This window comes from Pseudopodoces humilis, chromosome 19 (assembly GCF_049639895.1).
Source record: "Pseudopodoces humilis isolate 2021_Gansu_Grassland_sample_001 chromosome 19, ASM4963989v1, whole genome shotgun sequence".
NCBI classification, from domain to species: Eukaryota; Metazoa; Chordata; class Aves; order Passeriformes; family Paridae; genus Pseudopodoces; species Pseudopodoces humilis.
The window spans coordinates 886,250-914,115 of NC_142218.1; the positions used below are offsets into that span (position 1 = coordinate 886,250).

General features: G+C 50.5%; 2 protein-coding genes across 4 annotated transcripts; both read right to left on the reverse strand.

Moving 5' to 3' along the window:
* Positions 1–2,538: 2,538 nt before the first annotated feature.
* Positions 2,539–6,223, reverse strand: TLDC2 (TBC/LysM-associated domain containing 2). Its single transcript, XM_005532215.2, has 6 exons — positions 6,095–6,223; positions 4,943–5,098; positions 4,369–4,521; positions 4,134–4,229; positions 3,468–3,541; positions 2,539–3,032 (listed from the first exon to the last, which is right to left on the reverse strand). The coding sequence occupies exons 1-6, from the start codon at positions 6,221–6,223 to the stop codon at positions 2,897–2,899; spliced, it is 744 nt and encodes a 247-aa protein (XP_005532272.2). The 3' UTR covers positions 2,539–2,896.
* A 2,285-nt stretch (positions 6,224–8,508) lies between these two features.
* On the reverse strand, positions 8,509–27,453 carry PIGU (phosphatidylinositol glycan anchor biosynthesis class U). Of its 3 annotated transcripts, none has more exons than XM_005532196.3 (12): positions 27,288–27,453; positions 25,592–25,656; positions 24,269–24,328; positions 23,244–23,306; positions 21,880–21,989; positions 20,163–20,263; positions 18,121–18,218; positions 16,149–16,303; positions 15,491–15,634; positions 14,564–14,688; positions 12,703–12,845; positions 8,509–10,008 (listed from the first exon to the last, which is right to left on the reverse strand). In XM_005532196.3, the coding sequence occupies exons 1-12, from the start codon at positions 27,415–27,417 to the stop codon at positions 9,895–9,897; spliced, it is 1,308 nt and encodes a 435-aa protein (XP_005532253.1). In that variant the 5' UTR covers positions 27,418–27,453; the 3' UTR covers positions 8,509–9,894. The 3 variants fall into 3 exon arrangements, with proteins under 3 accessions (XP_005532253.1, XP_014116237.1, XP_087920862.1); XM_014260762.2 differs by lacking the exon at positions 27,288–27,453 and adding an exon at positions 26,740–26,981; XM_088064736.1 differs by lacking the exon at positions 25,592–25,656 and having other exon boundaries at positions 27,288–27,398.
* Between the last annotated feature and the right edge of the window lie 413 nt (positions 27,454–27,866).

Genomic DNA, 27,866 nt, shown 5'->3' on the forward strand with positions numbered 1-27,866 from the left:
GAGGTTCTTGGTTCACATCTCCTCAGGGGCAGTGGGGTCAGGGCTGAGGGAGGATCCCAGCACTCCTCGTGCACTGTGCAGCCACCTGGCCCTGCCACACCCTGGACATGGCCACTCCAGGGGCCAGGGAAGTTTCAGATGCTGCTCCAGCTGTTGGGGAGGGGAAGGGAAGCTGAAGTCATGCCTGACCAACCAGGACACTTCTGTGCTGACAGTGCCGTGGGCTGAGGGCAGAGCAGTGCTGGGGTCAGCCTCAGTGAGCTGCCAGATAGGATTTGGGTGAGCAGGCAGGGCTGGACCAAAGCCTGGCTGGAGAACTGGGTTCAGTCTGGGTTATCAATGGCACAAGTCTTGTCCCAGGGCTGGTGCTGGGTCCAGTTGCAGAGGCCCAGTACTGGTGGACAGGGTCCACCCTCAGCACATTTGCAGATGGGAGATGTGGCTGGTACTCCAGTGGGATAGGCTACATCCAAAGGGATCTTAGCAGGCTGCAGAAGGGGTCTGACAGGAACCTCCTGAAGATCACCAAGAGGAAGTGCAATGTCCTGCATCTGGGAAGGGCCATTTCCTTCACCAGGATGTGTTGAGGCCACCCACCCATGAGGCAGTGTAGAGGAAGGGATCCAGGAATTCACCAGGAGCCGACAAATGTGCAACTCCTCTTTCAGCCAAGTGTTCCAGTGGTGTCCTGGGCTGCCTTAGGCTGAGTGTTACCAGCAGGTACAGAACCCTTTCCCTCTGCTCCACACCAGTGAGGCAGCCCTGGAGTGCTGGGCCCAGAGCTGGGCTGCCCAGTACAGGGGACAGGGACAGACTGGACAGAGCCCAGCACAGGGCCATGATGGGCCACGATGGAGGGGCTGGAGCATCTCTGCCATGAGGAGAGGCTGAGAGAGCTGGGACTGCCCAGCCTGGAGCACAGCACGCTCAGGGCATCTCACCCCTGGGGATAAATACCCAGGGTGGGGCTGCAGAGGGGATGGGGTCAGGGACAGCCCCAGGGGCCACGGGCACAAAGTGACACACAGGAGGGGCCCTGTGAGCTCAGGAGACACTTCTGCACTGGGAAGGTGGCCGAGCACTGGTGCAGGTGCCCAGGGAGGTGATGCAGCCTCCACCCTGGGAGAGACTCAAAAGCCACCTGGACACATCCTGGGCAGCTGGCTCTGGGTGGTCCTGATGGGGCAGGGGCTGTGCAAGGTGACCTCCAGAAGTGCCCCCAACCTCACCCAACTGGAGATCCTATCCCAGTGCTACTGGCAGAAGTGTGAAATGGGCCTGAAGTCAGGGGCTCTGTGTTGGTGAGGGGTGAGTCAGTGCTGGGAATAGGGAAGGGTCCTGATGGACACAAGGGTGAGGTCTCCAGGGGGGAATGGTGCTGTGCAGCCACTTTCAGCAGGGAGCACTGGATGGCACATGGTACCCTGAGCTGGGTGCTGGGTGCCCTGAAGGGCTGCAGGGGGCTCCAGGCAAGTGTCACTGGGGGTCTGGAACAGGGGAGGGGGTCAGTGGCACTCTGCAGGTGGAGGAGGAGAGCGATATGAAAGAGTTGTGTTAAAAATAGGGCTGGTCAGTGTAAGGTTGCCTGAGCCCTGCCCTGCACTGTCCTGTCTGTTCTGTTAAATCCATGCTCACCTTTATCTCTGTGAATCTCACAGCCTGTGTGGATGTGTGCTGCAAGGAGTAAGTGCCAGCTGCTGGAGACATGGCACAGGTTGGCCATGGGAGATGGAACCAGCAATGAAATGACTGGTGAGGTTCAGCACAGGTACTCAAGGGCTGGGTGGGTGTAAAGCACTGAAGGCTGGGGCTCCATGGGATCCAGACCTCACAGATTTGCAGATTTAGGGACAGGAGCTGACATAAAGTGAGGTCATGGGGTGATACTTCAGCTGGATATCCAGCTGTGCTTCCACAATAAATACATCAAAAGTGGTCAAACCAGACAGGCCCTTGCCCTCCCATGGAACCCCGTGAACCACCCCTGCCTGGAATCCCCCTGTGGGGCTGGTTCTGCTGCTTGAGCTGGTGGACAAGGAGGAGGAGAGCTGGCTCAGCCTCCAGGAATGAGAGACTAAACCCTGTCAGCTGGGCAAGAGGCAACAGGTTGTGGAGCTCTGGGTGGCAAGGGCGCTCACCCCCTCTTGAGGAAGCTCTGGTCCTCACAGGGTGACAGAGGCTGTGCCAGAGGGGGGATGGCTCCCTGAAGCAGTGCCCTGGGCTGACCCCCCACTCTTGCTCTGGCCACACAGCCCAGGCTGGGACAGGACATGGCTGTCACAGCTCCTGGCCCATCATGGGTCCTGCACGTGTTCAGAGTCATTCAATGCTTCCAGGGCAAGGATGAGGCCAGGAGGAGTTTATTGAGGAATGGTGACTGTGGTGTCACCAGCAATGCCACAGCCAGCCCCGGGGGCAGCAGCTGCTTGAGCTTGCTCAGTCCTACAAGAATCAGTGCTGTTGAAGCTTCCTTCTCTGTGTGCAGCCCTGCTGACAGGTGCCCTCCCTCTCGGGCAGCTCTGCCTCATCCCAGCCAGGTGGGTTGGGGTTGGGTTTAGGGTTAGGGCTGGGATTTGGGCTAGGGTTAGAGTTAGTTTTAGGGTTATTTGTGCTATGCCATTGTGGGCCTGTGCACACACTCTGGGCTTCCTGACCCCATGGCAGCAACACTGCAGGCTTGAGACCCCACTGCAGATTTTTCCGATCACGCTGCCCCCACCGGCTGGTCTTTCCCCATTAAATCGGGATATTATTGGGAACAGGTGAAAGGAAGAGGGGGTGAGGCTGGAAGCATCCTGTGGGCTCTGCAGGTGCTGTCAGGGAGCAGCTGTGCTCGAGACATCAGTCCAAAGCATCCCCTCTCTAGTACTTTTCCAATAGGGTGTCTTTGTCTGGGTCAGGCCAGACCCCACATTTCCAGATCCTGGATGCAGAATTCTTCCCGGTGTGACAGGGTCTCGTTGTCAAAGGTCTCGCAGGGCTGGCTGCCACCGTGGTGCAGGTCCCTGTCCAGCCACAGCCCAAACCTACCGCTGCCAACACGCCAGGAGCACGGTCAGCTGCCACCGGCCTCCTTCACGGCTGGACACCTCCCACGCCGCCTCCTGGGTGACCATCCCCATCCCCCATCACTGCCTGTTCCCCAAAATGGACGTGAGATGGCCCAGGTCTGCCGCCGTGCCTGCAGGCAGGGAGTGGGTTGTGGGAGAGGGCTGGGAACAGGCTGGGAGAGGGAAAGAAACAGGCTGGGAATGGGCTGGGAGCGGGCAGCCTTTCCAGCAGGCAGTAGGGTTAGGGAATGAAAGGCCCAGCGCTGCTGGACAACCAGCAGCCAGTGTTTTGGGGTTCAAACCAGTAGCACATGCCTGGACCCAGCCCCACAGGGCAGCCTGGGTTCCCATGGTGGCTCTGATGGCCATGGGGGCTGGTGCCCTCTGAGTGACTGAAGTTGCAGGTGCAGTTCCTACCTGCCCCCACCGACCATCAGCAGATTCACATCCCCTTTCACGAAGAAGTTGTTCCTGCCCGTCCACCGGAACACCTGCATGGGGACAGCACACAGTGGGGACCGTGGGCTGGGGCAGCGTCCCCATCCCCTTTCCTGTTTCTGTCCTGTGAGGGACTGCTGAGTGCTGGGGGCTGCTGAGCCACGATGGCTCTGCTCGGGCACCTCTACGTTCCACCTCTCCAGAAGACCTGGCCGAGCCTGTGGTTCTGATCCATCCCTGCCAACAGCCCTGTGGGCCCTGCCAGGGGACAGCTGCCACCACCCACGCCCCATCACACACACAGCCCCCAGAAGTGCCAGACACGTGGCTGCCTCCACATTGTGCAGGCCCAGAGCTGGGCTGCGACTGCCCGGCCATGTGGAGGGAGCCTGGTGACACCCAGCTGGAGGGTTCCTTCCCTGAGCCTCCCTCCCTGCACACCGCAGGGATTCGCCTTCTCACCCCAGCCCTGGCCAAGCCTGGGGGGCTGCTGCCCGCAGGGTCCCCACGTCTGGCCAAGCGCAGCCCCGTCACTCCAGATCCCCCCAGCACCGCAGGGACAACCCGGCCTGGCCTGGCCTGGCACTGGGGACAGGGCCAGCCCCCGGCCCGGGGTGCCCCAGGGCTGGCAGCCCCCAGCCACACCTTCAGCTCGGGGCAGAAGGAGAAGAGGAAGGTCTCCCCCGTGCCGTAGAAGCCGCTGCTGCTGCGAATGGCGCTGGCAGAGAAGGCACCGAAGGCCTGGGGAGGCAGAAGGGGGAAACTCACGGCTCGGTGTTCAGCGGGGCTCCCAGCACAGGGACGTGTCCCTGTCCTGCCACCGGAGCGAGGAGGTGCCCAGGCCCCGTGTGATGCCGGGCTGGGGAGGGCACGGCCCTACCTGAGCCTCCGTGTCCCTGATGAGCAGCAGGGCCGGGGAGTCCGGCCGGGCCCCGCTCCGGTACAGCGTCCGCAGGCTGAATCCATCCCGCCTGGTGGAGTATTGCAGGTGCCAGGGCTGCTGTGTCAGCCGCGGGGGCAGCTGGGGGCCCAGCTGGAGCACAGTGGCCTCGGTCGGTGCTGACCAGCTGAGCATCCTCCCGTGCCCCAGCACAAACGTGAGAGATCTCATCGAGAGGCCCCACACATCATCCCTCCAAGCAGCCTCCCAAGACACCCACCTGAGCATCCTTCTAGGAGGTGGTCCCAAGCATTCCTCCCCTTCAAAACGTTCCCAAAGGGGTCTCCTCAAGCCCCCTCCCCTCCCAGCAGCGTCCTGGGATACTTCCCTCAAGCGTCCTCACCCTGCAAACCCTTCTGAGATGGCTCCCTAAGCCATCCTTCCCCAAGAAGTGACTGAGGTGACTGTCCCAGGCCCAGGGGAATGTCACCCATCTGGCCTCTCAGTGGACCATTCCTGGTGGGACAGTGGTCAGGGGGCAGATGAGCAGGAGGGTGGGGTCCCTGTGCCTCACCTCATGGATCTCCGTGTCCCGTAGGATGCTGCTGGCTGTGCTCAGCACCAGCCTGCAGGGCTCCTCCTCAGCTGCTGCTGGGGCTCCCTCCCGGCCCCGCTGCCCCTCTCCAGCCGGGTCCTCGCATTCCACGGGCAGCTCCTCGTCCTGGTCGGGCTGGGGCAGCGGGAGGTGAGCACCCCTGGGAGCCTGAGGAGCAGCAGCTCCCGAACCCGCCCAGCGCCGGCTGAATCCCGTCCTCTGCCCAGGGGCTGGGAGAAGGGGCCCGATGTTCCCAGGAACGGGCACCAGGCTAAGCCTACAGCTCTTGTCCCTGCTGCCCACTGCTCCAGACAGTCCAGGTGTTGTGCCATGCCATGCCATGCCATGCTGTACCATGTTGTGCCATGCCATGCTGTGCCATGCTGTGCCATGCCATGCCATGCTGTGCCATGCCATGCCATGCTGTGCCATGCTGTGCCATACAATACCATACCATGCTGTGCCATGCTGTGCCATACAATACCATACCATGCTGTGCCATGCTGTGCCATACAATACCATACCATGCTGTGCCATGTCATACCATGCCGTGCCATACCATGCCATGCCGTGCCATGCTGTGCCATGCCATGCCCTGGCACTCCGCCAGGCCGTGCCAGCGCTGCACGGAACTTGAAGGGTTGTAGGGCCAGCCGAGGGGGAGGAAGGGGTGGAGGTGGAGGAGGAGAGGGAGGAACAGAAGGCAGGGAAGGCTTCTGCAACTGCAGCTCCGGTAGAAAGGGTGAAGCTTTGCCTTTTCCCTTTTTGCCCACGGCCAGGCTGACCCTGCAGCGCGGAAGGGGTCGGGGATGTGCCGCGGTCCTGGTGGCCGCTGGTGACAAGTGTCTCACATGCTCAGGGTGGCTATGGGTGCAGCTCATGCCCAGAGGGCAAGAGGGGAGAGCGAGTGCAGCCCCGGGGAGCAGGAGATCTGGTCCCGGAGTGCCTGGATCCTGCAGCGGGCTGCAGGGGCATGTCCCATGTGTGCCCATCACCCCCCTCACCTCCCCAGCCCCTCACTCTCTCCAGAGCAGCCGCCCTCTGTCTGTCCAGCCCCGTGTCCAGCCTGGCTGGTGCCTCCCAGCGCTGCCCCAGAGCTCACTCCTCGCTGCCGTGTCACGATGGACCTACCAGGAGCTGGTAGCGGACTCGGAGCCCTCTCATTGCAGGTGTTTGTGGGGGGCTGGGACTGCGCCACCAGGGAGCCCTGGACACCGCCCCGGGGTTAATGTTCAGCCGCGCCGGCCCCACCCCGGCCATCGGTGTGACAGGGTGGGTGTGGATGGCAGCAGCCTGTCCCGGCTCGTGTGGGTCCAGAATGCACCCCCTGCCTGCTGCTGGGGTGTGTGGGCAAGCATCCCCCTGAGCCACGGGCTTGGTGGCCGGTGGCTCTCACCCCTGCTGTCACCTGGAACCAAGCCGAGAGCCCCGAGGCCAGGGGCTGCCCTTGTTTTGGCATCACCGGGGCAGGTCGTGCCGAGTTGCTCTTTGCAACGCAATTATTGCAATGGTTGTAGCAACTGCCAACACCTCTGTGGTGAGGTGAACCTGGCTGGACACCAGGCACCCACCAAAGCCTCTCTCATTGCCCTCCACAGCTGGGCAGGGCAGAGAAAATACAGCAAAATGTTCATGAGTTAAGGGCCGGGTGAAATCCCTCATCAAATTAGCTTCAGGGCAAAACAGACTTGAATTAGAGATATTAATTGAATTTATTACTAAAAAAAAATCCGAGCAGGATAATAAGAAGTAAAAGAAGACTTTAAAAACACCTTCCCCACACCTCCCTCCTTCCCAACTCTGCCTCTTCCCCTCCAGCAGTTCAGGGCAATGTGGAATAGGGGTTATGATCAGTTCATCACCTGCTCTTTCTGCTTTTGCTCAGGGGGAGGAGTTGGAGTCCTTCCCCTGCTCTGGTGTGGGCTCCTCTAGGGGCTGCAGGTGGATCTCTGCACCCCTGAGCCCTCCATGGGCTGCAGGGCTTGCCCATGGAATCCCAGGGGAATCTCAGCTCAGGTTCCTGAATCTGCTGCAGCCCCTTCTCCAGCCCTGCCCTGGGTGTGTGCAGGACTGCTCATCACATATTCTCACTCTGCTCTTCTCCGAGTGCAATTACACAGTAACTTTTCTCTTTTCTTCTACTTAAATCCTTGATCCCTGAGGCGTCACCACCATCTGTGCAGTGGGTCCATCCTGGAGCCATCTGGAGTTGGCTCTGCCAGACACAGGGGAAGTTTCTGGCAGCCTCTCACAGAAGCCACTCTTCCAGCCACCCCACTACCAAAACCTGGAGGTGCAAACCCTGTATAGGAGGCCCTGGTGGCACATGACCCTCACTCTGGGGGAGCCAGCTTGGGGCTGGCAGCGGAGGGAGAGAATCGCTGGCTCAGGTGCCTCTGCAGAAGCTCCAGCAGACCGGGGTGCAGTGCCCTGATGCAGCCTCTTCTCACTGATGTCAACCCCAAACCACTCAGCCTGGCTGTGTGCCTGTGGGTGCAAGTGCAGCAATGCTCCATTTATGCCAATCCAGGACTTCCTGTGTGCCTTGCATGGCAGCACCATGGCCTTGGCACCCAGCCCAGGCCCTGGGCCCACTGCAGGCATTTTTAGGTTGTTCCTCATCCCCCCAGCAGGCCCACTGCAGCCCTGGTGGGTGTCTCCTCTGTTGTGCCCACCAGTCTTAAACAGCAGTGCGAGTTTGGGGGTTTCTGGTGCCTGGCATTTGGTCAGTGGCAACACTTGGTGGGGACCAGGCAGTTCTGGTGGCCCCAAAAACTTCTCTGGGACTCTGGGCAAGAGCCAGGACAGGGCTCCCAATCCCTGCCTGAGCTGCCTGACATGGCAATCCCTGTCCCTGCCCCTACCCCTGCCAGTGCTCCTGACCCCACCCTTCCATACTTTTGACCCTGATTCCGTCCCTGTCCTTGACCCTGTGCCGGCCCCGGCCCTGTCCCTTTACCCCTTCATTCTCCCTGCCCCTGCCCCTACCTCTGCCCTTTCCTCTTCCCTACCCTCCACCATGCTCCTGGCCCTGCTCATCTCTTCCCTTGCTCCCCTGCCCCAGTGCTGACCCCACGACCTTCCTCAGGACTGCTTATCCTGAATTTGGGACTTGCTCCTTCAGGATACACAGACAGAGCCAGCCCAGGGCCCTGGGAGTGGGCACAGCCCCAGGGACAAATCCAGCTGCTGCACAGGACAGGGACAGTGCCTGCAGCCCTCAGCTCAGTCCAGCCACCCCCCATCACCATCTCCCCCCTCATGGCTGATTATTGCTGGCTTTGTGGAAAGAGGGGCTGTGAAATGAACATCCCCCACAACTCCCTCCAGTTAATCACCCTCTCAATTTCTCTTACACCACTGCCAGGTTACCTGTACGTTCCTGGCCTTCCCTAAAGCCAGGCCTGTTTCAGCCTGCCCCAAAGACCCGTTTCCATTTTTATCACTAGTTTCCCTCCCCCAAACCCCCGTTTGCTTTCAGATCCCCTCCCACCCTCTCCATGAGTGCCTCCCACCCCTCTCTCACCCACAGAGCACACGAGGTGTTCAAAACTCGCACAGTTTATTTTGCTCCTGGCCGGCCGGAGGCTCCACGGGGCCTGCCCCAGGCCGGCAGCCCCAGAGCGCTGACAGCACTGCAGTAAGGCAAACGTTTCAATTGTCCAGAAAGAACTGTTCACACACCTGCCTGGGCACATCCATCTCTCAGCTGCTCGGTACCAGGTGCAGTTTGGTTTCCATGTCACATTCCCAAGCCCTCAGATGTCCCATGGGAGCAGAAGTGATGCTGGAGGCACCTGTCACACTCTGGTCACATCTCAGTGCCACCACACAGGCAGCAGGGCTGGTGGCTTCACCTCAGAGTGTCACATTTGGGGGGCAGCAGCAGCTCCAGGTAAGCAGGTCTGAGCACACAGAGGAGCAGGGGGGACCAGGGGAGCTGATTCAAGGGAGCCCCCATGCACAGCCATGAGCCCAGCACTGACTAGCACAGGGGTGACACAGACAAGTGCACATCCAGCAGTGTTAAGCAGCTGTGGAACAACTCCGTAACAGCAGTGGCCAAGACTCCTCCTGGATTTGGTCTGGAGTCTTACAGGGAGATTGTGACACCTCCTGGTCCCAGCTACTGTCCCAAGTGGTCACAGCAGCACAGTGTGAGCCCAGCACTGCCAGGCTTTGACATCCAACAGCAACACAACAGTGGGAGCTCATCTTCTCAGTAGTACTCCTTCTGAGACCTGCAATGCCTCTATGCAGCTCCTGGCATGGCTGTTGCTCCAATGGGATAGAGCAGTTACCTGGTACCCACCCTGCTCTCAATCCCATCCCAGTTCAGGTTCCTACTTGTGTCTATGTGCTGAGGTTACCACATGTGGCAGCAGCTCCAGCTGTCCTCCAAAGTCATCATCCTTGGTCACCCAACCCTTTTGCAGCATCCACTGTGACTGAGCACATGGGATTCTTCCAGATCCCTCAACAGCAGAACCACCATGAAATGGAATCTGCAGGCAGGGCTGGGGCACCAGAGACTGCCTCGTGCCAAGCAGGAGCGTTACTGGTCAAAGCAGTGAAGGGGAACATCCCTGGAGAAGCAAACATCTCCAAGAAACAGTGGTGGAAAATAGTTCATGGTCTGAGCTCCAGCCCTGGGTTTAGTTCAGTCACTCTCATTCCTGCTGGACTGCCCAGAGCTGATGGCTGAGGTCGCAGTGAAAAGCACAGCTGAGGGGGGAGGCACTGCAGCTCTGACAGTCTGTGCTGAGCCCACAGCTCAGAGGGGTATTCCCAGAACCTCAGCCCTTTCTTTCAGTAGATACCATTCCCAAAGTCAGACCTCATTCAGGGAACCTTCCCCACCCACCCCATGTACCCCAAGCTTTGCATGTTCCTCAGAGTGGCCCATGTCCCAGGAAGTGGTGGTTCAGTCCTTATTTCAAAACCAGCATGGCCTCTGTCCCATCCTGCCTTGTCAAGTGGAGTCCGTGAGTGAGGTAGTATTCCCGCCGGAGGAAGGCATAGAAATAATCTGAGATGAGCAGGATCTGTGGAGTGAGATGTTCAGACACATCAGTGGGGTTTCAGAGCAAGGAATAAAGAGGGACATGTGTTGGTGACAGACTATTGGGGGTTAAGCAGCTCCTGGGCTATTCAGCACATGCTGCTGGACCTTGGGAACACCTTGTCCATCCCCCTGCCATGTTAAGCCAAGGGAGACTCACATACAGTAGCTCCATAAACTGGCCAAAATGTCTGACAATGGCAGGTCCAGCTGTGCCACAGCTGCACTGACATCTCAGCTGTACCCACAGAACTCCTTCTATCCAAGTGCTGTCCCAGAATCACAGGGTCATTTTAGCTGGAAAAGACCTCTGAGATCACCAAGTCCAACCCTTGACTGATGCCCCACCATGTCACCCAGCCCAGAGCACTGAGTGCTGCATCCAGGCATTCCTTGGACACCTCCAGGGGTGGGACTCCACCACCTCCCTGGGCAGCCCCTTCCAATGCCTGACCATGTTTTCTGTAAGAAATTCCTCCTAATGTCCAACCTGAACCTCCCCTGGCAAAGGCTTGAGGCTGTTTCCTCTCATCCTGTTCCCTGGGAGCAGAGCCCCCCAGCTGCACTCTCCTATCAGGGAGTTGCAGAGTGAGAAGGTCCCCACTGAGTCTCCTTTTCTCTAGGCTGACCCCCCCCAGCTCCATCAGCTGCTCTTGGGGCTCAGTTCCCTTCTCTGGACATGTTCCAGCCCTGTAATGTCCTTCCTGAACGGAGGCACCCAGAGACAGACACAACCCTTGAGGTGCCTCAGCAGTGCCCAGCACAGGGGCACAGTCACTGCCCTGGTCCTGCAGCCACACCACACCTGGTACAGGTCAGGTGTCATTGGCCTCTTGCCCACTGGGCACACCTGGCTTATGTTCAGCTGCTGTCAGCCAGCACCCCCAGGGCCCTTCCCACTGGGCACTTTCCAGCCACTCTGCCCCAAGCCAGGACACCTTTGGTTGTACTGAGGCACATGGTGGGACTGTCACCACACCTGGAGGCCTGGAGATTACAGGAATGGGTGACAGGAGTTTCTAAAGCTGCCACCTTGGGAAGCTGCCACTGCTGGGGCAGACTGGGCTGTGGCAGGGACCTGCTGGCTCAGTAGTGCCATTTGTCACTTAGCCCCTTGCAGAGTGACCTTCCCGCAGGACTGCTCTCCTCCTCCATGTGGAAACAGAAGCAGGTAACTGGAGTGGAAAGCCTTTTCAGTGCCAGCCCGTGTCACCCTTGTGTCCTAATGTGCAGATGCTACTCAAAGCACCCCTTTGGCACTATGTCACCTGAAGTACGTGGCAGTGCTAAGGGCACAGAGGGAGGGACAGCTGGAGCCTGCCTGGGTTACTGTGCAATACAGCACAGAAAAACACAGCAGCTGCTGCATGGCTCAATGGCAGGACAGGAGGGGATGAAGGATCAGGTGGAGAGCAGGGGAAAGAGAAACAGAGCTGCAGACTGCTAAGGTCAGGGGAGAAAGTGTGAAAGAAAACAGACCTAGGGAGAGGGCAACAGCCATGATCTACTTGCTTCATGGAACTGCTGACAGGCTCTGTCAGTGCAGGTGATTTTACCTTTAACTAAGCTTCTCTGCAGATATCTAAATGGGAAAAGGAAGAGCTGAGTTGGGTGGGGATGAGGGCTAGGTCTTTCTCACAAGGAAATCAGACAAGAGACTTTTGCTACCTGAATTTACACAGAGCACAAGACCTTGCAGGATCTGCTATGACTTTCTCAGGTAGGAAATAAAATTCTCTTAGAATATCAACACCTCCTATTTATAAATAAAGTTTTACTACCCTTTTCATTCCATAGCAGGACATGTAATAAACCACCCCCAATTTCCTATCAGCTCCTCTTAACAGAATGTCTATTCTCCCTCTCACCCTTGCAGTCTCTTTGGCTTTTACCAAATGAGTATTTTCCCCATTAATCAAGAGTAAGAGTAGGTAATTTTCTGCCCCTGGTAAGTGTTCCCCTGGCTTTAGGAGGAGCAGACAAGCATAAATGGCTGAGGCACATTCAAAATAAAGGCAACTTTAACATGAAATGAACGTTCTGCTCACCCACACGCCAAACTGCCCCAGGGCTCAGGTACATGACAAGCAGCACAGACAAAAGGAAGGACTTACAAAAGGTTGTAGCACCTGTGTACAGTGTTCCACCTTTCAGGGGTGCTAAGCTCTGCTTTCCCTAAGGCCAGTGGAAGTCATGTATACAGAATGGCCTCAGCAAAGGCAGGGAGGGAAGTCCTAGCATCACTGGGACCCTGTGCGTGCTGCCACATCTCACAAAAACTGGTGTCATGTCCTTGTGCACAGGCAGATCTCATTATTTGTTTTCTGGCCCCACTGCTACTGCCCTGAGGTTTTCCCATTTCCCCTCTTCCCCTTCTCCATTCACTTGTGCTTGGTCCTGCCACACTTTTCCTTGGCCATCAGCAACAGAGCACAGAACCTGCAGTCAGCCAGGCTGGATTGTTAAGCCACAGCTCAAATACCACAAGAACTCTTTCCCATTAGTGTGCCAGGGGTTGAGGAACAAGCAGAATCCAGGAGGAGAGCTGGGAAGCTGCTAGGCAGGACCACACAGGATGCAGAGAGCCAGCCCCATCCTCAGGATTCTCTGCTGCTGACAGGCCACCCCATCCAGCAGCCTGCCCACAGTGCAGCTTCATTCACCTCACTCTACTGACCTGCCCTATGTTGAAAGTCAACGTGATGGCATAATAAAAATTGGAGTTGGCACTTCCTGCATAAATCCATAGATGCCACAGAACAGGGAACAGGAAGGAGCAGAAAATGAGCACACATGACAGGATGAAGATGTTCCGGAGGACTGTAAAAGAAAACCAGCTGTTAAAATGATGTATCATTGAGCAGTCATGGTCACACAACCAGCAATGGTGTTTAGGGTGTGTGCAGAGGGTGAGAGGCACTTGCCAAGACATACTTCCCTCCAATAGCCTTCCACAAGTTGCTTTCCTGGGTAGTGGTTATAAGAAATCCACTGTATTTCCCTTGAAAATAAATACTTCTGCCTTTGTTGCAGTGTGAAATCCCCATTTGTAGCTCTTTCCCTCTAGGTCCTGCTTCCACTATTGCTTGGATGACTTTGGCTTTTTGGTATCAAAACTACAGTAAACAGCAGCCTAATTTGGAGAGCAGAGCACTTTAATCCCTTGCCTCATCAAGGTAATGACAAAGGAAAAAATGAATCTGTGGGTTATAGGAAAAGATACTTTCTTGGGAGGTGGAAAGGAAATGAAAGCACCATAAAAGGAAGAAACTCGTACAGGCCAAATGCACTGACAGACACATGACATCGAGAGGTGCAAGAATCCAGCAGTCTGCCTGAGTATGTGTCAGGTGGACAAAAACCAAGCACAACTTTGTCTAAAAGAGCTGGGAACAGCCAGACCAGGAGAGGCTTTGTTTTCTGTGAAGTGCTTATGTCTGTCCTTTGGCAGCAGTGCTCAAATCCATCCTGACACTTTTGCTGCTGTGCTTGGCTGCAGCTCAGCCCATGCCCATCACTCTGCACTTGAGGGGAGATGATGTTTTGAGAGCATTGTCACATCCAAACCTCTTCCCACCTATTTTAAACTTCTTGTTCAGTAGGTCTGTTCACACACTGCGGGGTGGGAGTTTGGAATGTGGAACTGAACTACACTGAGCAAGGACTTTCAGAAGTTCATCACCTGCTACAGCTGTGATGTGCTCAGGGCCAGCCTGTGGATTCCTGCCCTGTTTGATCACAGCTGCTTTGGCCTCAGCTGAGTCTGACACCTACAGAGCAGATGGTCTCCAGGTCTCCTGACTCCTGATTGTGTCTCCTACAACAGGCAGGTGAGCTGTCCATGAACTCACTTGGCCTGGCTTGGAGAAGGTTGCAGTGAAAGGCCTGGACAGCTGGGCAGGGTTGGTCAAAGCAGTTGGTTTAAGCAAGAAACACCAGGAAAAACACAACACTTCCAAATCTCCCCATGGAAGCAGGTTCTACAGACTGAACCTGAGAATCCACAGGAAGCTCTCTGGTGATTTCAAGAGCTAAAGAGAGTCTTTTTGAAGCATTTAAGAAAGACTGGAAAATTGCTTCAAGTAATTCGGTTACTTTCAAATCTAAGCAAACAAGCAGATGCAAAACAAAGCACAACTGCAAGATCCAGCACTTTAAGGCTGGGGGACTCACCAATTGCAGAAGCACTGTTCAAATTACACAGCCTTAAATGGGAGAGAAGCATCTGGAGGATGTAGTACTGCAAAAGGTTCTTACAAAAAAGATGAACTTCAGAACAAGTTGGAGAGAGTGGGAAGATACACTACAAGTGAAAATTCCCTCCTTGACCAATTTCAACCTAAGTCCTTAAGAAATGTTAAGGACTGTATCACCAGAGGAAAAAACCTCCAAAATCCAGCCTCCTTCTAGACACCCCATGGAGCCCATGAGAGCCTATGAACTTGGTCTGGTTTGGTTTAGTGATGACCATGTAATTTAATTATTTGGCAGGCACTTTTCAATTCCAGATAAATAATAATCAAGCACAAAGAACTTACATCTGTAAAGGTGGCTCCAGACTGGAAGGAAGGCCATGTACAGTGCAACATCTCCCACTGTGGGATAGGACTTGAAGATAGAAATGATGGCGAGCTGGACAAACATGAAGAATACAGGGTGTTCCCTGGAAGGGAAAACAAACAAAGGCTAAGAGAATGCAGTAGTGCCTCTGGAAACTGCAAACAAATATCACCAAGGGCACAGATGTGCTACAGGACAGGCTCAAAGAGGCTCCTGCAACCCTGTTCTCTCCATGCTAGGCTCTGAATGCTAGGTGGGGTAGACAGAGCTGCTCTGCAGAGCAGCAGGGTCAGGGGAGGCACATCTGCCACAGCCCTCACCCAGCACCTTTGGGTTTCCCTCAGTGCACATTTACACCTGCACATTGGTCACCTGCACTGTGCTTCCCCATCTCTGCCTTATGCACCAGAAGCAATTAGCACCTACCCTCTGATTGCAATCTGGAGAAGCCCAAAGCCCATGGTTATCCCTCCAGTACACCTGATCTATCCAGTGCAAGCCAAAGGACAAGCTCACTGGGAATCCAGGTGTCTTAGGTGGTGTTTTCATCAGAAAGAAATCAATGACTGAGATAGGGAAGTCCCCAAGTTTCCACTTTTTTTTCTGACAATGACGAGCTGGAAGTTCCATCCAGTTCTTGCTTTCTGACTACAGTGCTTTATGTTGGCACTGCACAGCCTCCATTTCTGCTGCCTCTGTTAGTGCTTGCAACACAGCGTTCCACTGCAGAGACCAAGTCACTCTGTTTAAGAGGAACAGATCTGAAACTATGGGAAATGAGGAGGACAGGCCCTGTTAAAAATCTTTTTCAGGCTTGTAGATAAAACATCCAAGTTCAGCCTTAGAAGCTTCCACTGGATAACTTAAGAGTAAAAAAAGTAGCAGAGAAACACAGTTATACTTACTTTAACTTTATTGCCAAGGGAATGGTGTAGAAGAACACATTGATTTGAAACACACATACGAAGAAAAGACTAAAGTGTTCAAACATCTCTGCAAAGAAGTACCAGAAAAGGCCAATATTGGGTGTCAGGTCTGGAACAGAAAGGCTGAAATTTGAAAAGATAGTCACAGTAAATTTTTTAGTGATTGTTCTTCACTACCCTGCTTCTGTTGCATTAATTAATCATTGTATGCTACTGGATGTAGGACCTAAATTGTAAATCCATGAAAGAGAAACCAAATGGATGAAAGTGTGGGGAGCAAGTTGAAACCCTGCTGAGGAATTCTTCCTGATGTTACAGCAGGACTGAAACCATTTCAAGCAGACACTTCTCCAGAGAGGAATATTTCAGAGCCACGGTAGCTCAACAATCAAATTCATTTCCAATCAGTGGAAAACGGCTCCTGCCTTTAATTTTTGCTATTATTTATTTAACAGAAATTGGAGGTGGCTAATGGCTGCTTCCCCCCACATATTCTTTCTTTTATTGCATTGTCAGTAAATCACAGACCCCACACTTCCTGGGCCAAGCACAGACCTGTAAGTGATGGGCAAGAAACAACCTGGGTGGGAAAGGTGGGGCCCAACAGAAAACCATCAGTAAGAATCCTTATACTTACATAAACCCATAAACAGATGGGATAAAATCCCAGGAGTTGAGCAGGAAGAAGGAGAGGCAGATGATCACTACCAGGCTGCACAGGTACAGGGATGCATACTGCATGGTGTAGAGCCAGAAACTCTTGCTTTTCAGTTTGATAGGTATGAACTGACGCTGAAAGAGAAACAGAAGCACCTCATCAGGTGGAGAGCCACAAGAAAGCATGAGTGCTCAGAACATAATTTTAAATTTATGAAAGAAAGCATTGCACTATGGCACTTGAAGGAGCAGCTTTCAAGTACAATTTGCTTCTTGTTCTTCACTGTGGCAAATTAAGTCCCACACATTGCATGTATTCCCAGAGCTGTGTTTGAAAATACAGTTGCAAAGCTGGTCATTTCTGCTTGCAGTGAATCCCTCCTGTGAGCACACACACAGGTGTAAGATTTACACAGCCCTGCTCACAGCTGCACTGGTACCTCAGATGTTTGCAATACTGCACTGGTGCCTGCCTTCTCCTTCATGACCCCACTGCATCCAGAACCCCCACTGTGTGGTACCCCCACTGTGTGGTACCCCCACATGGCCTGGCACTCCTGCTCTGCTGAAATCAGGAAAAATGTGTTCCTCAGCACAAAGGAGCCTCTCTGAAAGCTGGCTTCCTCAGACAAAGTCCTGTCATTGCCACATGTCCTTGTCAGAAGTCAACATGTCATGACAGGGATATTTCACTCCATCAGGTCCCCAGACTGCCTGTGTACAAATATACACAAATATATACAGGGGCCAACACTTTGGCAATTGCTCAGCACTCTGGAGCTCCAGGTCAGTGATGTGGCTTTTCCATTTGGCCCTGGGGTTTGCAGTGGCAGGAGATGTGCAGATAACCTGCCCTAACTGTTGTGGGCTCTGTGTAAACCTCACTGGGTTTTCTCAGCTGGAGTGGGTTTAATTTAACTTGCTGGGACAATGTAAGCAACATTACCAAAAATTTTGGCAGGACAGATTGAAAAGAACAGGAGAAAAGTGATTTAATTCTGTACAAAGAATACAGGAAAGTTCATTCACAAATTTAGATAAAAGGGCTCACACTGGCATGACTGCCCTTAAAAGTTGCAAATTAGCCAATCACATATCAAAGCACTTATTGTTTGTGAATTCAAAGTACAATGCTTGCACTTCACTCCCAATTTACTTTGACCAAAGTTAAAAGACAACAAACGAGACTAAAACATTGAAGATATAAATTCTCCTAAAAATCATCAAACTGAAAAAGCAACACTGACTCTGCAGTTGTTCTCTTGCAAAGACTAATAATAATAAAAATTCTGAAAAAAAGTAAGAGACATTCATGTCAGATAGTCAGAGAAAGAAAATTAATTAGAACTGACTCTCATTCTGTCTGGAAGCTCAGAGATTTGAGAACATGCTACTCAAGTAAAGACAAGCTATAAAAACACCATCAGAAGCAACAAAAAAAGACTGGTGAAATGCACAGCAGCATTTCAGAATTATAGTAATTTCAAATATTAAACATTATCACAAAGTGGTAGTGAAGTGAGCTGAGCCTCTGCTGGCATCACAACCTCACTTTGCTGCCATAGCAGGATAAAATTAGCAAGGGCAACCCTGGTGGGATTCAGGGTCTTGTTAATGGAGAGGGTGAAAGGACAACCAGCCACTTTCCAGAACATGCCTTCTGCCATTAAACCCCAAACCAGCATTTCTGAACTCCTCTGGCTCTGAGCCCCTCATTGCTGCTCACACAACACAAAGAACTGCACTTATTTTGGGCAAACTAAACACCACCCAGTTCTGCAGGAACTTCTGCTCCCTTCTTTCCAAACACAGACATTTCCATTCAGGGTTCAAACCTGTCATGGCTTGAGAAGAGTCACTTTTTCTGAAACTCTGCACTTGTCTGACTCCCCTCCCCAAGACTGTCCCTGCACAGCTACAAGAACAGGTACCAAGAGTTAGAAATCACCTACCTGTAGAAGGTAAAGCAGTGCTGGAGCAAAGAGTGTGAGAGGGTAGAGTGACTGGTATGTTGCTAAGGCCAGAAACACAGCACTGAGGAAGGCACTGCCTGCAAAGAAAAAAAAAAAAAAAATTATAAGGAACTTTTAGTATAAACAGCCATACAAACAGGAAGTCCAAATGGGAGAAAACTCATAACCCTCTGCAGGGGATTCAGAAATACCAGGACACAACATAAAGGAGTTTTTAGCAGAATGTATCCTGCAGGGAGTCCTCTTGTTAATGACATGAATGGAAAATTAATTACTCCATAAGAAAACCACTGTCTGGTTTATATCTCCTGTCATTCACACACAGAAAGAGATTCATATCATTCACTCTATATAAAGCCCATAGTGGCTGCTGTTAATGCATAGGAATGCATTCCCTTAAGTTATATCTGTATGTAAGAACTGCCATGCTGGGCTTGCTGGATAAGCTCATCACCAGAATGTGTTGCAGCCTCAGCAAAGCTGTGTGCAGGCAAAGTCTGCAGCTGAAGCATTAGCTCTGCTTTATTGATACCAAAACTGAGGCATAGAAAAAACTGGCACAGCTTTTCCAAATGATCTTATAAATATGAACATTTTTATTGGGGTAGCTTTATAAGAGGTGTCTCAGTGTTGTGCACTCACATTTCTCAACTACCAATAATGAAAATAATGTCCAAAACATCTCAGGTTGAACGACAGAAATACAAGCACCCAGTGCAGTAGCTTGGTTATAGCTACAGACTTGATGGAAGTCCCCTGTAAAAATAGATTTCAGACAGCAAGAGCCCTGACTCAGTGCATTGAACCAGCTGTCACCCTGCTGACAGCCAACACTCAGAGAGCTCCTCATGGCTTCCTCCTTTGAAAGGGAAAATACAGGGCTACCTGGTGATGAGCCTCTTCTCCCTCCAATACACTCTCCTGACAGAAACCTCCCTATCCTGTATTTTATCCAGTGTTCAGTTCTGCACAGATCTAAAGAAGTGACTCACAGAAATCACAGTCATAACCTGGTATCTTCTTTGCCCCCTTCTTAAACCCCAGACTGCCACACTCCTAGTCAGGGACAAACCACGAGACAGTCACTACATTTCCATCTATAACCAAATTTTGGTCTCAGGGTATCAGTGAACAGTTCAAAATCATGTTAACTAAACAGTTCAAAATCATGTTAATTAAATAGACCCCATTTGTTTGCTACTGCAAATGCTTTTAAATTAAAACACCTCCTGACTCAATTAACAAATAATTATAGGAAAACTTTCTTTTGGAAACACTGATAAAAACTATCTATATCAGATTTTTTTTTTTGTAGTGCCAGGATCTGGGCCCTGCTAGAGACAAAAGAGCAGACTATCCAGCAAAGAGCTCCTTAAAACTTTGGTGACTATTACAAATCATAAAGGCTAGAAGATTTTAGCACTGTGGAGTCACAGAAGAAACAGAAAGCTGTCATCATGCACAAAATGAATGAAACAATGATTCTGACATAATCTACTCCACTGGTTTGGGTCTTTGGTTACTGCTTCTGCTTCCCCAAAGCTCAATTAATTAATTTCAAACCATGTTTACAACTGTAAGTGAAAGCCAAATAATAGCTGTAGGCAAATGCTTGCTTTTTAATAGAAGTTCAATGATAAACTTTAAAAATAAATTGTGTATTACACTTAAGTGCATATTCACATACAAAAGAAAAGCAACAGAGCTCTTATGTTTTGCAATGCACAAACGTGTTTCTTCCTGAACAGAAAACTATTTGAAGCCAACCAGGCAAAGGAGTCAGTTTTTAGAGTAAACCCTCAGGTACACTGAGGTGAAAATCAGTTTTCACCTGACTATGAAGTCTCTTGATCTCACAAATTCATGCAGAACTTGGACCTTGTTCCAGTCCTGTTAGTACCATTATTCACTGAGATCTTTGTAGCAATTGTATCTGTAAAGTTGCCCCGTGATTTATTTTTTGCTACATTTCTAATATTTTTAGAAAGTCATAAAGAACTCTTTTTTCTTCACTGTGTTACCTTTTATTGTAGCTAAAATGAAGAATGCAATGACAGAGTTGTTGATGGTGCAGGTGGACTTTGCCACACAAGACATCACAGTGTAGGGGTTTAACAGGTAGCTGAAAAAGAGCAAAGTTCAGGTTACATTCAAAGGAGCACCTAATTAAAGAGATGTTCAAAGAAAAAAAAATATGCACTTTGCCTTTTCTTTTTGTTTATTTACATTTGATGGGATCCTCTAATCAGCAAATTAATTCAGCTGAACAGGTTCCTCAATCTGAAGCAAAAACCAGACCTCTGGATTGCAGACTTGGACACAGGGGCCACAGGGAGCCCACTACAGAGGTGAGACATTGGGAAGATGTCCAAAATGCAAGTTCTGGCCTAGAAAATGACTACCACAAATGTTCCTTGCTTTGCAGAAGCATTGTACATTTTTTCAGTCACATCTAGGATTACTGGGTCCAAAGGAAACTTTTTCTGTTACTCACACCTACTACTTCTGAAGAAGAATAAAAAGAAAACATGATAGAAACAAATCTGAGACATAAGCAGATTTTCCCACAACCCAACCAGTCTCCTGCTGTGGCAGAGCAAGCCTTTATGCTCACCATGGCACGATTTGAGCACAAACCCAGCCAGATATGCAAGACTGGCACATTTTAATTGGAATTAGAGAAAAACTCTTAATGACTTTATGTTCCAGAGTTCAGCCACACTCCAGTTTGCAAGGATGCCAGCTCCTTTTGGAAATAAGAATTACAACAGTCTCTTTTATAGGTTCAGAGCAAAGAAAAAGGTTTGGAGGACTGCCAATACAATAGGTATGATCATGTACTAATCAGCCTTGCCAATAACTAAATTGCTCATCAGTGTCAGTAGACAGGGCTGATGATTTTGTAATTCTCTCCTTATATTTTCCAATGTTTGAGTCCCAGTCTGTCTTTCCAGCGTTTCCAGAAGGCAGCCTACAGCAGGACAAGTATAATTTAATGCAAACTTTGCTGTGGCAATGTGCAAAACAGTCTGCAATTTACCCACTTCTGGTCATGGGGAATGTGCCACTTGAAAAACTGAAAATAAGAAAAAATGGCAATTTATCTAATGGAGAACTCTCTGATACAGAACAATTTGGATAATTTCTTTGTGTCCAAATAGCAATTAAAAAAAAAATCTGTAACAGTAGGCACCTTGTTTGTATGTTAGTTTAGTTGCAGCCTTCTGAAATGAAAAAAAATATGTTTCATGTACAGAAGAAGACCGAGACATGAAACTAATAAAATGACAACACGTAGATATCTTTTAACTGTTATAAGCAATTTGGGATATTCAAGTTGTAATATTCAGCACACATTCAGATATTCTGTCCAGCTGCTGAAAAATTCTCCTAACTTTTCAGAAAAGACACCGTTTGGAAGGCATAGGATCAATTTTGATAACATTATCATACAGGCAAAATAAATGGGAATGTGATCTGTGTTGACAAAACATTCTTGTTACCCAGATAATGACCTTATGCTGCTGAGCCCATCTCAAAGGGCCTGAGTGAATTTACTTGCTGGCAACAAGCACATGCATCTGCTTTTCACTTTCAGGGCCAATATGAAATTCAGAATTTTTGCAGGAAAGAAACTCAACTTTCAACAGTTTTTGAAGGCACAAATGAGACAAAAAAACCCCAAAGGGAGCTGAGGAACCAAAGCAGCCCACTGCAGTCTACAGGAGCAATACTTACAATAGTGCTACCTTGAGGGGGATGTAGTGCATCTCCATGGGTGTCTGGATGAGTTCAGCCACATCTGGTGCATATTTATCCAGTTCTATTAGGAGCTTTTGCTTTTTGAACTGAACAAGAGGGAATAATCAAAGACTGTCAGAAGAGGAAAGTCATTATTCTGTACTACTTGTGTAATTCTATTTCATATTACTCAGCCAGTTACCTAGGGTTTCTATTACTGTGGAGCATATTCAAGTTCCTGGTGTGAGCTAAAACTTATTTTATTTGAGGAGTTGTAGAGAACAAAAAACCCCCATTGTTTCCCAAATACTCAACAACTGAAGTGAGAGTCAGGAGGAAGCAGATAATTTTTATTTGTTTAAACTTCCTTAATTACTTGCATCTACGTCTTGACACAGCCACCAGTGAATTCACCACACTAGAGCCCAATACTCAATCTTCCTAACACCTCTCCAGATCTCTAATGAAAAACTAACTTTATAAATTCAGTGCTCAACACACAAGGCCCTGAAACCCCAAGCCCCATATGTATGCAGTGTTTGTTGTTTTAATGATGGATACTTCTAAGACAAATATCTCTTTAATCTCTTTTGTTTTAGAGGCTCTCTATAGAGACAAAAGAGAAATCTGAAATATGAACTGACTGAATTATGTTATGGTGAGACAAAAGGACAGAGATGCTAGCAGTAAATTCTCAACAACCAAAGTTGTGGAATTCTTACATGCCTGCAGTTCTATCCTGAGTTATTTCCTTAACCTCAAAGTCAGAAGACAAGGAACAAGCACATAGCTGGGTGGGAGGCCACAGAGATGCTGTAGAAAATGTAGTCTCCCTGCTGAGGTTGATAGCTAATCCCCACCCCCCTTGAACTGCAAAGCACTGCTTAACGAAATGTTATTTGAGAGCTGGGAGGAATCACTCACCTCCAAATACACATCCTTGTAATTTGAAGGGAACAAGTAGTATTTGATGTCAGACTTTCCTCACGCTCACAAGAATGATCTACGTCACCTCAGAACTGCTGGAAGGTTTCACTCCTTCCTTACACATTTCTAGTCTGTATATTACCTCATGCTGTGTGCAAAGAAACCCACTCCAAGGTGTAACACCCAGGCTGTAGAAAATTGTACACTGCTGTGATCACCACTCAGTGTGTAGCTACAGACAGTGTGATAGCACCACAACAAAATTTAAAATGCCTCAGTTATCTACTACATTCAGTCCTGTTTGTCATTATAATATGACCAGATTTACTGAAACAAGGACTTGACACCACATCCTCTGGCACATCTTTTCTTTGGCCCAAGATAATTATATTTGCTGGGAGAAGAGGACCAGCAACACTGGGAAGTCAGCTTACCACAACTTTGTTGAAGTCTTGGATTGCCAAGTAAAGGGCAACAGCAGTTAGCACATCAGTTATCTAAGAAAGCAAAGGACAGACTGATTGTGAGAAAAATAAAGAAATGGAGAAAAATATATTGATCAGCATTTAAGAGGAGCTCTGTTTAATGCTGACCAAGCATTTAACATTTGTGACTCAGCTCAGGGGAACAAAACACAAACTTTAAAAATCCTGAAAGGCTGATTTGTACAGTGCTCTTACACACCATCACTTCACCTTGAAGGCATGAGCAGTATCAAAAAATGTATATTCACAAAACAAGAGAATGGGGAATTAAGAGGAAAGAAATTGTTTGTGGAGAGCAGCACATGAGTGTAATAGAGAGAATCACTGATGTAGGGAGAGCACAGCAACACTGGGACAGTGCCCAGCTTGGTTAAAGCCACCTGGCCACCAGAGCAGTGTGACAGTGCCCTGAGCTGCCCCAGACTGCCCTGCAGCAGTGCAGAGCAAACAGCTGCTGGCTCTGCACAAGCCCTGCCTGGCAGGGACCTGGGCACAGAGGCTCCACTGGGTGCTATGTGCAGCCAGCAACAGGACTTCTGTCCTAAACTGTGCAGAACTTGGAGAACAATTTACAAGAGATATTTGGGGGATGAACCCATCTGTGCTCCTTGCAGGTCTGGGGTTTGGCAGACAAACAGCAGTGTAGGGAATGGTGAGAAACAGCAGAGTAGGCATTAAGCTGGGGGGACGAAGCATTTTGTTACCTATAAGAGAACGTTTGAAATTTGAAATAAGAATTCCTATGCCTGTGTGGGGATACTTATCTAAGCAAGAACTCACAAAAAAGAAGGAATACGTATGTACAAGAAGGGAAAAACCTGAACGTGGGTTTGTATAGGCAAAGCTGCCTTTCTGGTTAAAAGTGAGCTCAGCAGGAATCTGAGCTCCAGGGAGGCTGAAGGACTGAAAAGAAAGTCATAGTCAGCATTTCCCTGAATGGGACCTTTCAGGAGAAGCTTTCCATAAGCACTTACCATGAACACCAGTTCAGCATATTCAATCAGGAAGTGAAAGAGATAGATTATCAGTGGGGTCTGAAAGAGAGCAAAAGGGAAATCCATATCAAATACTACCCAGAGGAAATACTGGTGACTTGATGAGACAAACTGCAAGAGTTAAGCAGTTCTACAAGACACTGCCAAAGGTAATTTTCTTTGGCCTATTCTCCAACTCTGGTATTTCAGAGTATACTCACTGGTCTTTTACCTTGCAAAGTCCTCAATGCACTTTATAAAAGACACTATCAACTCTGAAAATTGTATTCTACTCCAGCTTTTCAATTCTATTACAATAGTGGTAGACTTACAATAGAAAGCATACAAAGACCAGCTTTAGAAAGTAATTTTTTTCCTAGAAAATCTATTTTTCAGGTTGTCTGTAGGTTTGTTTGAAAGACTTCCTACATAGCTGGTTCCCCTTCTGTTTAATGTGTCTTTTATAATGCAAAAAGAAAGCATATTAAAAACATAAAGCAGTAGGATTATTACAATCCTATCATCCTCTTACTCCTAGAGTTTTACCCTTCTAAGGTAAGAGGAAAAGCATGTTTCTGAATTATTCCCATCACACAAAAGCTTATTCTGGAAGGACAATATTTACATGCTGCAAATTCAGTCTTCACTGTGAGAAAATAAATTTATTTTTAAAAACTTCAAAAAAATGTGATGGCCTAAATAAGCATGGGGAAATATTTCACAATCTGGGAGAAATTCTGCCTAAAGAAGTAGAATTTATTGAAAATAATCCACTTTGCAGAGGACACCAAGTGCGTGCTTCACCCCAGGTGACACTATGCTTGAGTGTACCTTCATATCAGTAAGGCCATTCAAGGGCACAAAGCCCCACAGGTGCTTAAGTGCTTTTGTAGGAATGAGGTGTTTCCAAGATGAGGAATAAATAAACTGCCTACTTGTGCTAGTACTGGAATTTGTGCAAATGCAGAGACTCCAGGTGCTGATACCCAGTAAATCCTATCAGACTCACAGCGACACCATCCCTGCTCCAGCTTGTGCTGACAGAAACAACTGGATGTGAACAGCGTATTTGACTTTGTATCACAGAGTTCCCCTGTCTCAGAGTTTCTTTATGCAGTAACAAATACGACACTGCCTGCCCCTGCACAGGGAATTCACTGGATTACCTGGATTTCCTCATGCTGGTCACTGCATAACCACTGCTCAGACAAACCAGACAACTTCAGGTACTCTGCAGACTCTGGGATGAAACAGGCCCCCAGCAGCCAAACTAAGACCTCTGCCAATGGAATATCACATTTAAAACCAAGCATGCAAACCAACCTCATGAAAAATAGCTCCAGAGTATGGCGAGACCCCTAAATCCAGCAGAGCTAATCCTTCGACCACTGAAACAGACAAAACACCTGGATTAGAACCCTGTAATGTGGGAAGTGAGAGATGGGAAAACTGAAGTTTTTAAAATACTCTGACACTCTAAGAATCTCACACAGAATGGGTGACACCAAACCTCCCAGAGCCAACAGCCAGCCAGAACAGATTCACCCCCAGCTCTACCATGCACATTCCTGCATGGGCACTCACCACCTATTGATTTGTTTCAGCCAAAATTGTTCTAGACAAAATCTTTTGCATTTAGCTCTATGTAAATCACATGCATGGCATCTCCTCCTTTTGAGTCACCTATTAGGTAATATATGGCATCTACACTACAGAAATACTTAATTCCAAGAGAACAACCACAACATAATATAGATTTCAAATTGTTTTGCCTCATTCGATGCAGAGAGGCCTCAAACATCCAAAATTACAAGGGAAGAATAGAAATGAACACATATTGCCAGGCAAAGCTAAAAGCTTTATCTCTTGTTGAAACTTCCTGCCATTTTACAGCCTTAATTCAGCTCCTTTGTGCTCATGGAGTTACAGCTTGCCCTGCAATGCATGTGTGTGCTTTTCCATAGAATCTCCACCCTCCTGAGCACAGAGGTTCCCTGGTATTGAGCAGTATGCAGTGAAAGGAAATGGGCCCATTTGCTCAGAGGGAAACAGGCAGGACACTGCAAGAAAACACAAGAGGTGCTCAGTTCAGCGACATGCTAGAGAAATAGATTCTAGCTGCCACTAACTTCCTCTATGGTGACAACCCAGACTTTTCAAGATGATCCTACTTTTCCCCTTTACTATCTAGACACCTACCTTGATGCTGTAAGGTAATATTTAGAAAGAGTCAATAGCACAGGAAGCATAAAGTGCTACATATTGTGAAGCAGAGGCTTCAGGTCATCAAATACACTTGTATTTTTGACCTTTATTACTTCTGGCCACTCTTTTCCACCCCAAAACTGCAAATATTTTTACCTGCATAATAACTGGATACCAAAAGGACATCATTAAAATAAATTAAGGTTCCTAACAGACTCAGATGATACACATTTGAACGTCAATGAAAAGCCCCAGTTACCCTGTACCTCACTCAGCCTTCAGAAGAGAATGTGCATCGCTGGTAACGTGTCGGGACATCAGCTGAGCAAGGCAAGTGAGGAGGGGGCAGTGGCATTCTCACCGCGACACGGTGCCAGTGCAGGGACAGCGGAACGGGCTCGGCCGATGGAGCCGCACGCTGTGCTGGGCGGGTCAGGCTCCCGTCTGTGTACACGTGGGACACCCCCGGTGTCTCCGGCCAGCTGTGAACCGTCCTGGCTCCTTGTCCTCCTCCCCCACCCCCGCGGCCCTCCCGCCCCCCGGAGCCGCCGAGCTCCGGCTCCCACGGGCTCCTCCCGGCCACAGCCGCCCAGGGCCCTTTCGTGCAGCTCTGGTTCGGGCCCGGGCGAGCACGGCCCGGCCCGGCCCGGCCCTGCCCCACCCCACCTGCGGGGCCGCTTCCAGCCCGGTGCCCGGCCGGGGTCAGGCCCTGTCCGCCCGGCTCGGGGGGTCCCGCCGCCCTGGCTCCTCCGCGCCGCCCCCGCGGGGCTCAGCCCGGCCAGCGGCGCCCCGGCCCGGGCTCGCCAGGCCTCACCTCGCTTCCAGGCGTTTAGCGGGGACGCCACCTCGACCCGCTCGGCGATGAAGGCGGCAAGGCTGGAGCGGTACAGCGCGGCGCGCACCGTCACGGCTGCCAACACCACCAGCACCAAGGGGGCCGCCATCCCGGCGCGCGCTCCGCCGCTTCCGCCGGCTGTAGTTCCCGGGCGGCGCCGGGCAACGCGCCACCAATGAACCGGCCCGCCCAGGCAGACTACATATCCCAGCGGCACTCGCGCCGCCTCGCCCGGCACAACTCGGAACTACGGCGGCCGCGGGGGGGTGAAGTTAGCAGGAGCGCGCTCGGAGCGTCCCGCTCCCGTCCCTCGAGCTGTCCCGTTCGGGTCGCCCTTGCCCAGGACGGCCACACGGGATAGCTCCTCCTCAGTCGGAGGAGAGGCGGGTCTGACTCGAGGGGCATCGCACTCCCCGCGGGCCGTCCGTCCCGCTGTGGATCCAGGGTGCCTCTGGATTTTGGCTCTGCTCAGGGGGGCGAGGCCTGGCGGGCGGGTCGGGCCCAGCGCGAACGAGGAGCGTCGGTGGCTTCTGAAGTGTTTGGAGATCCCCTCAGAGA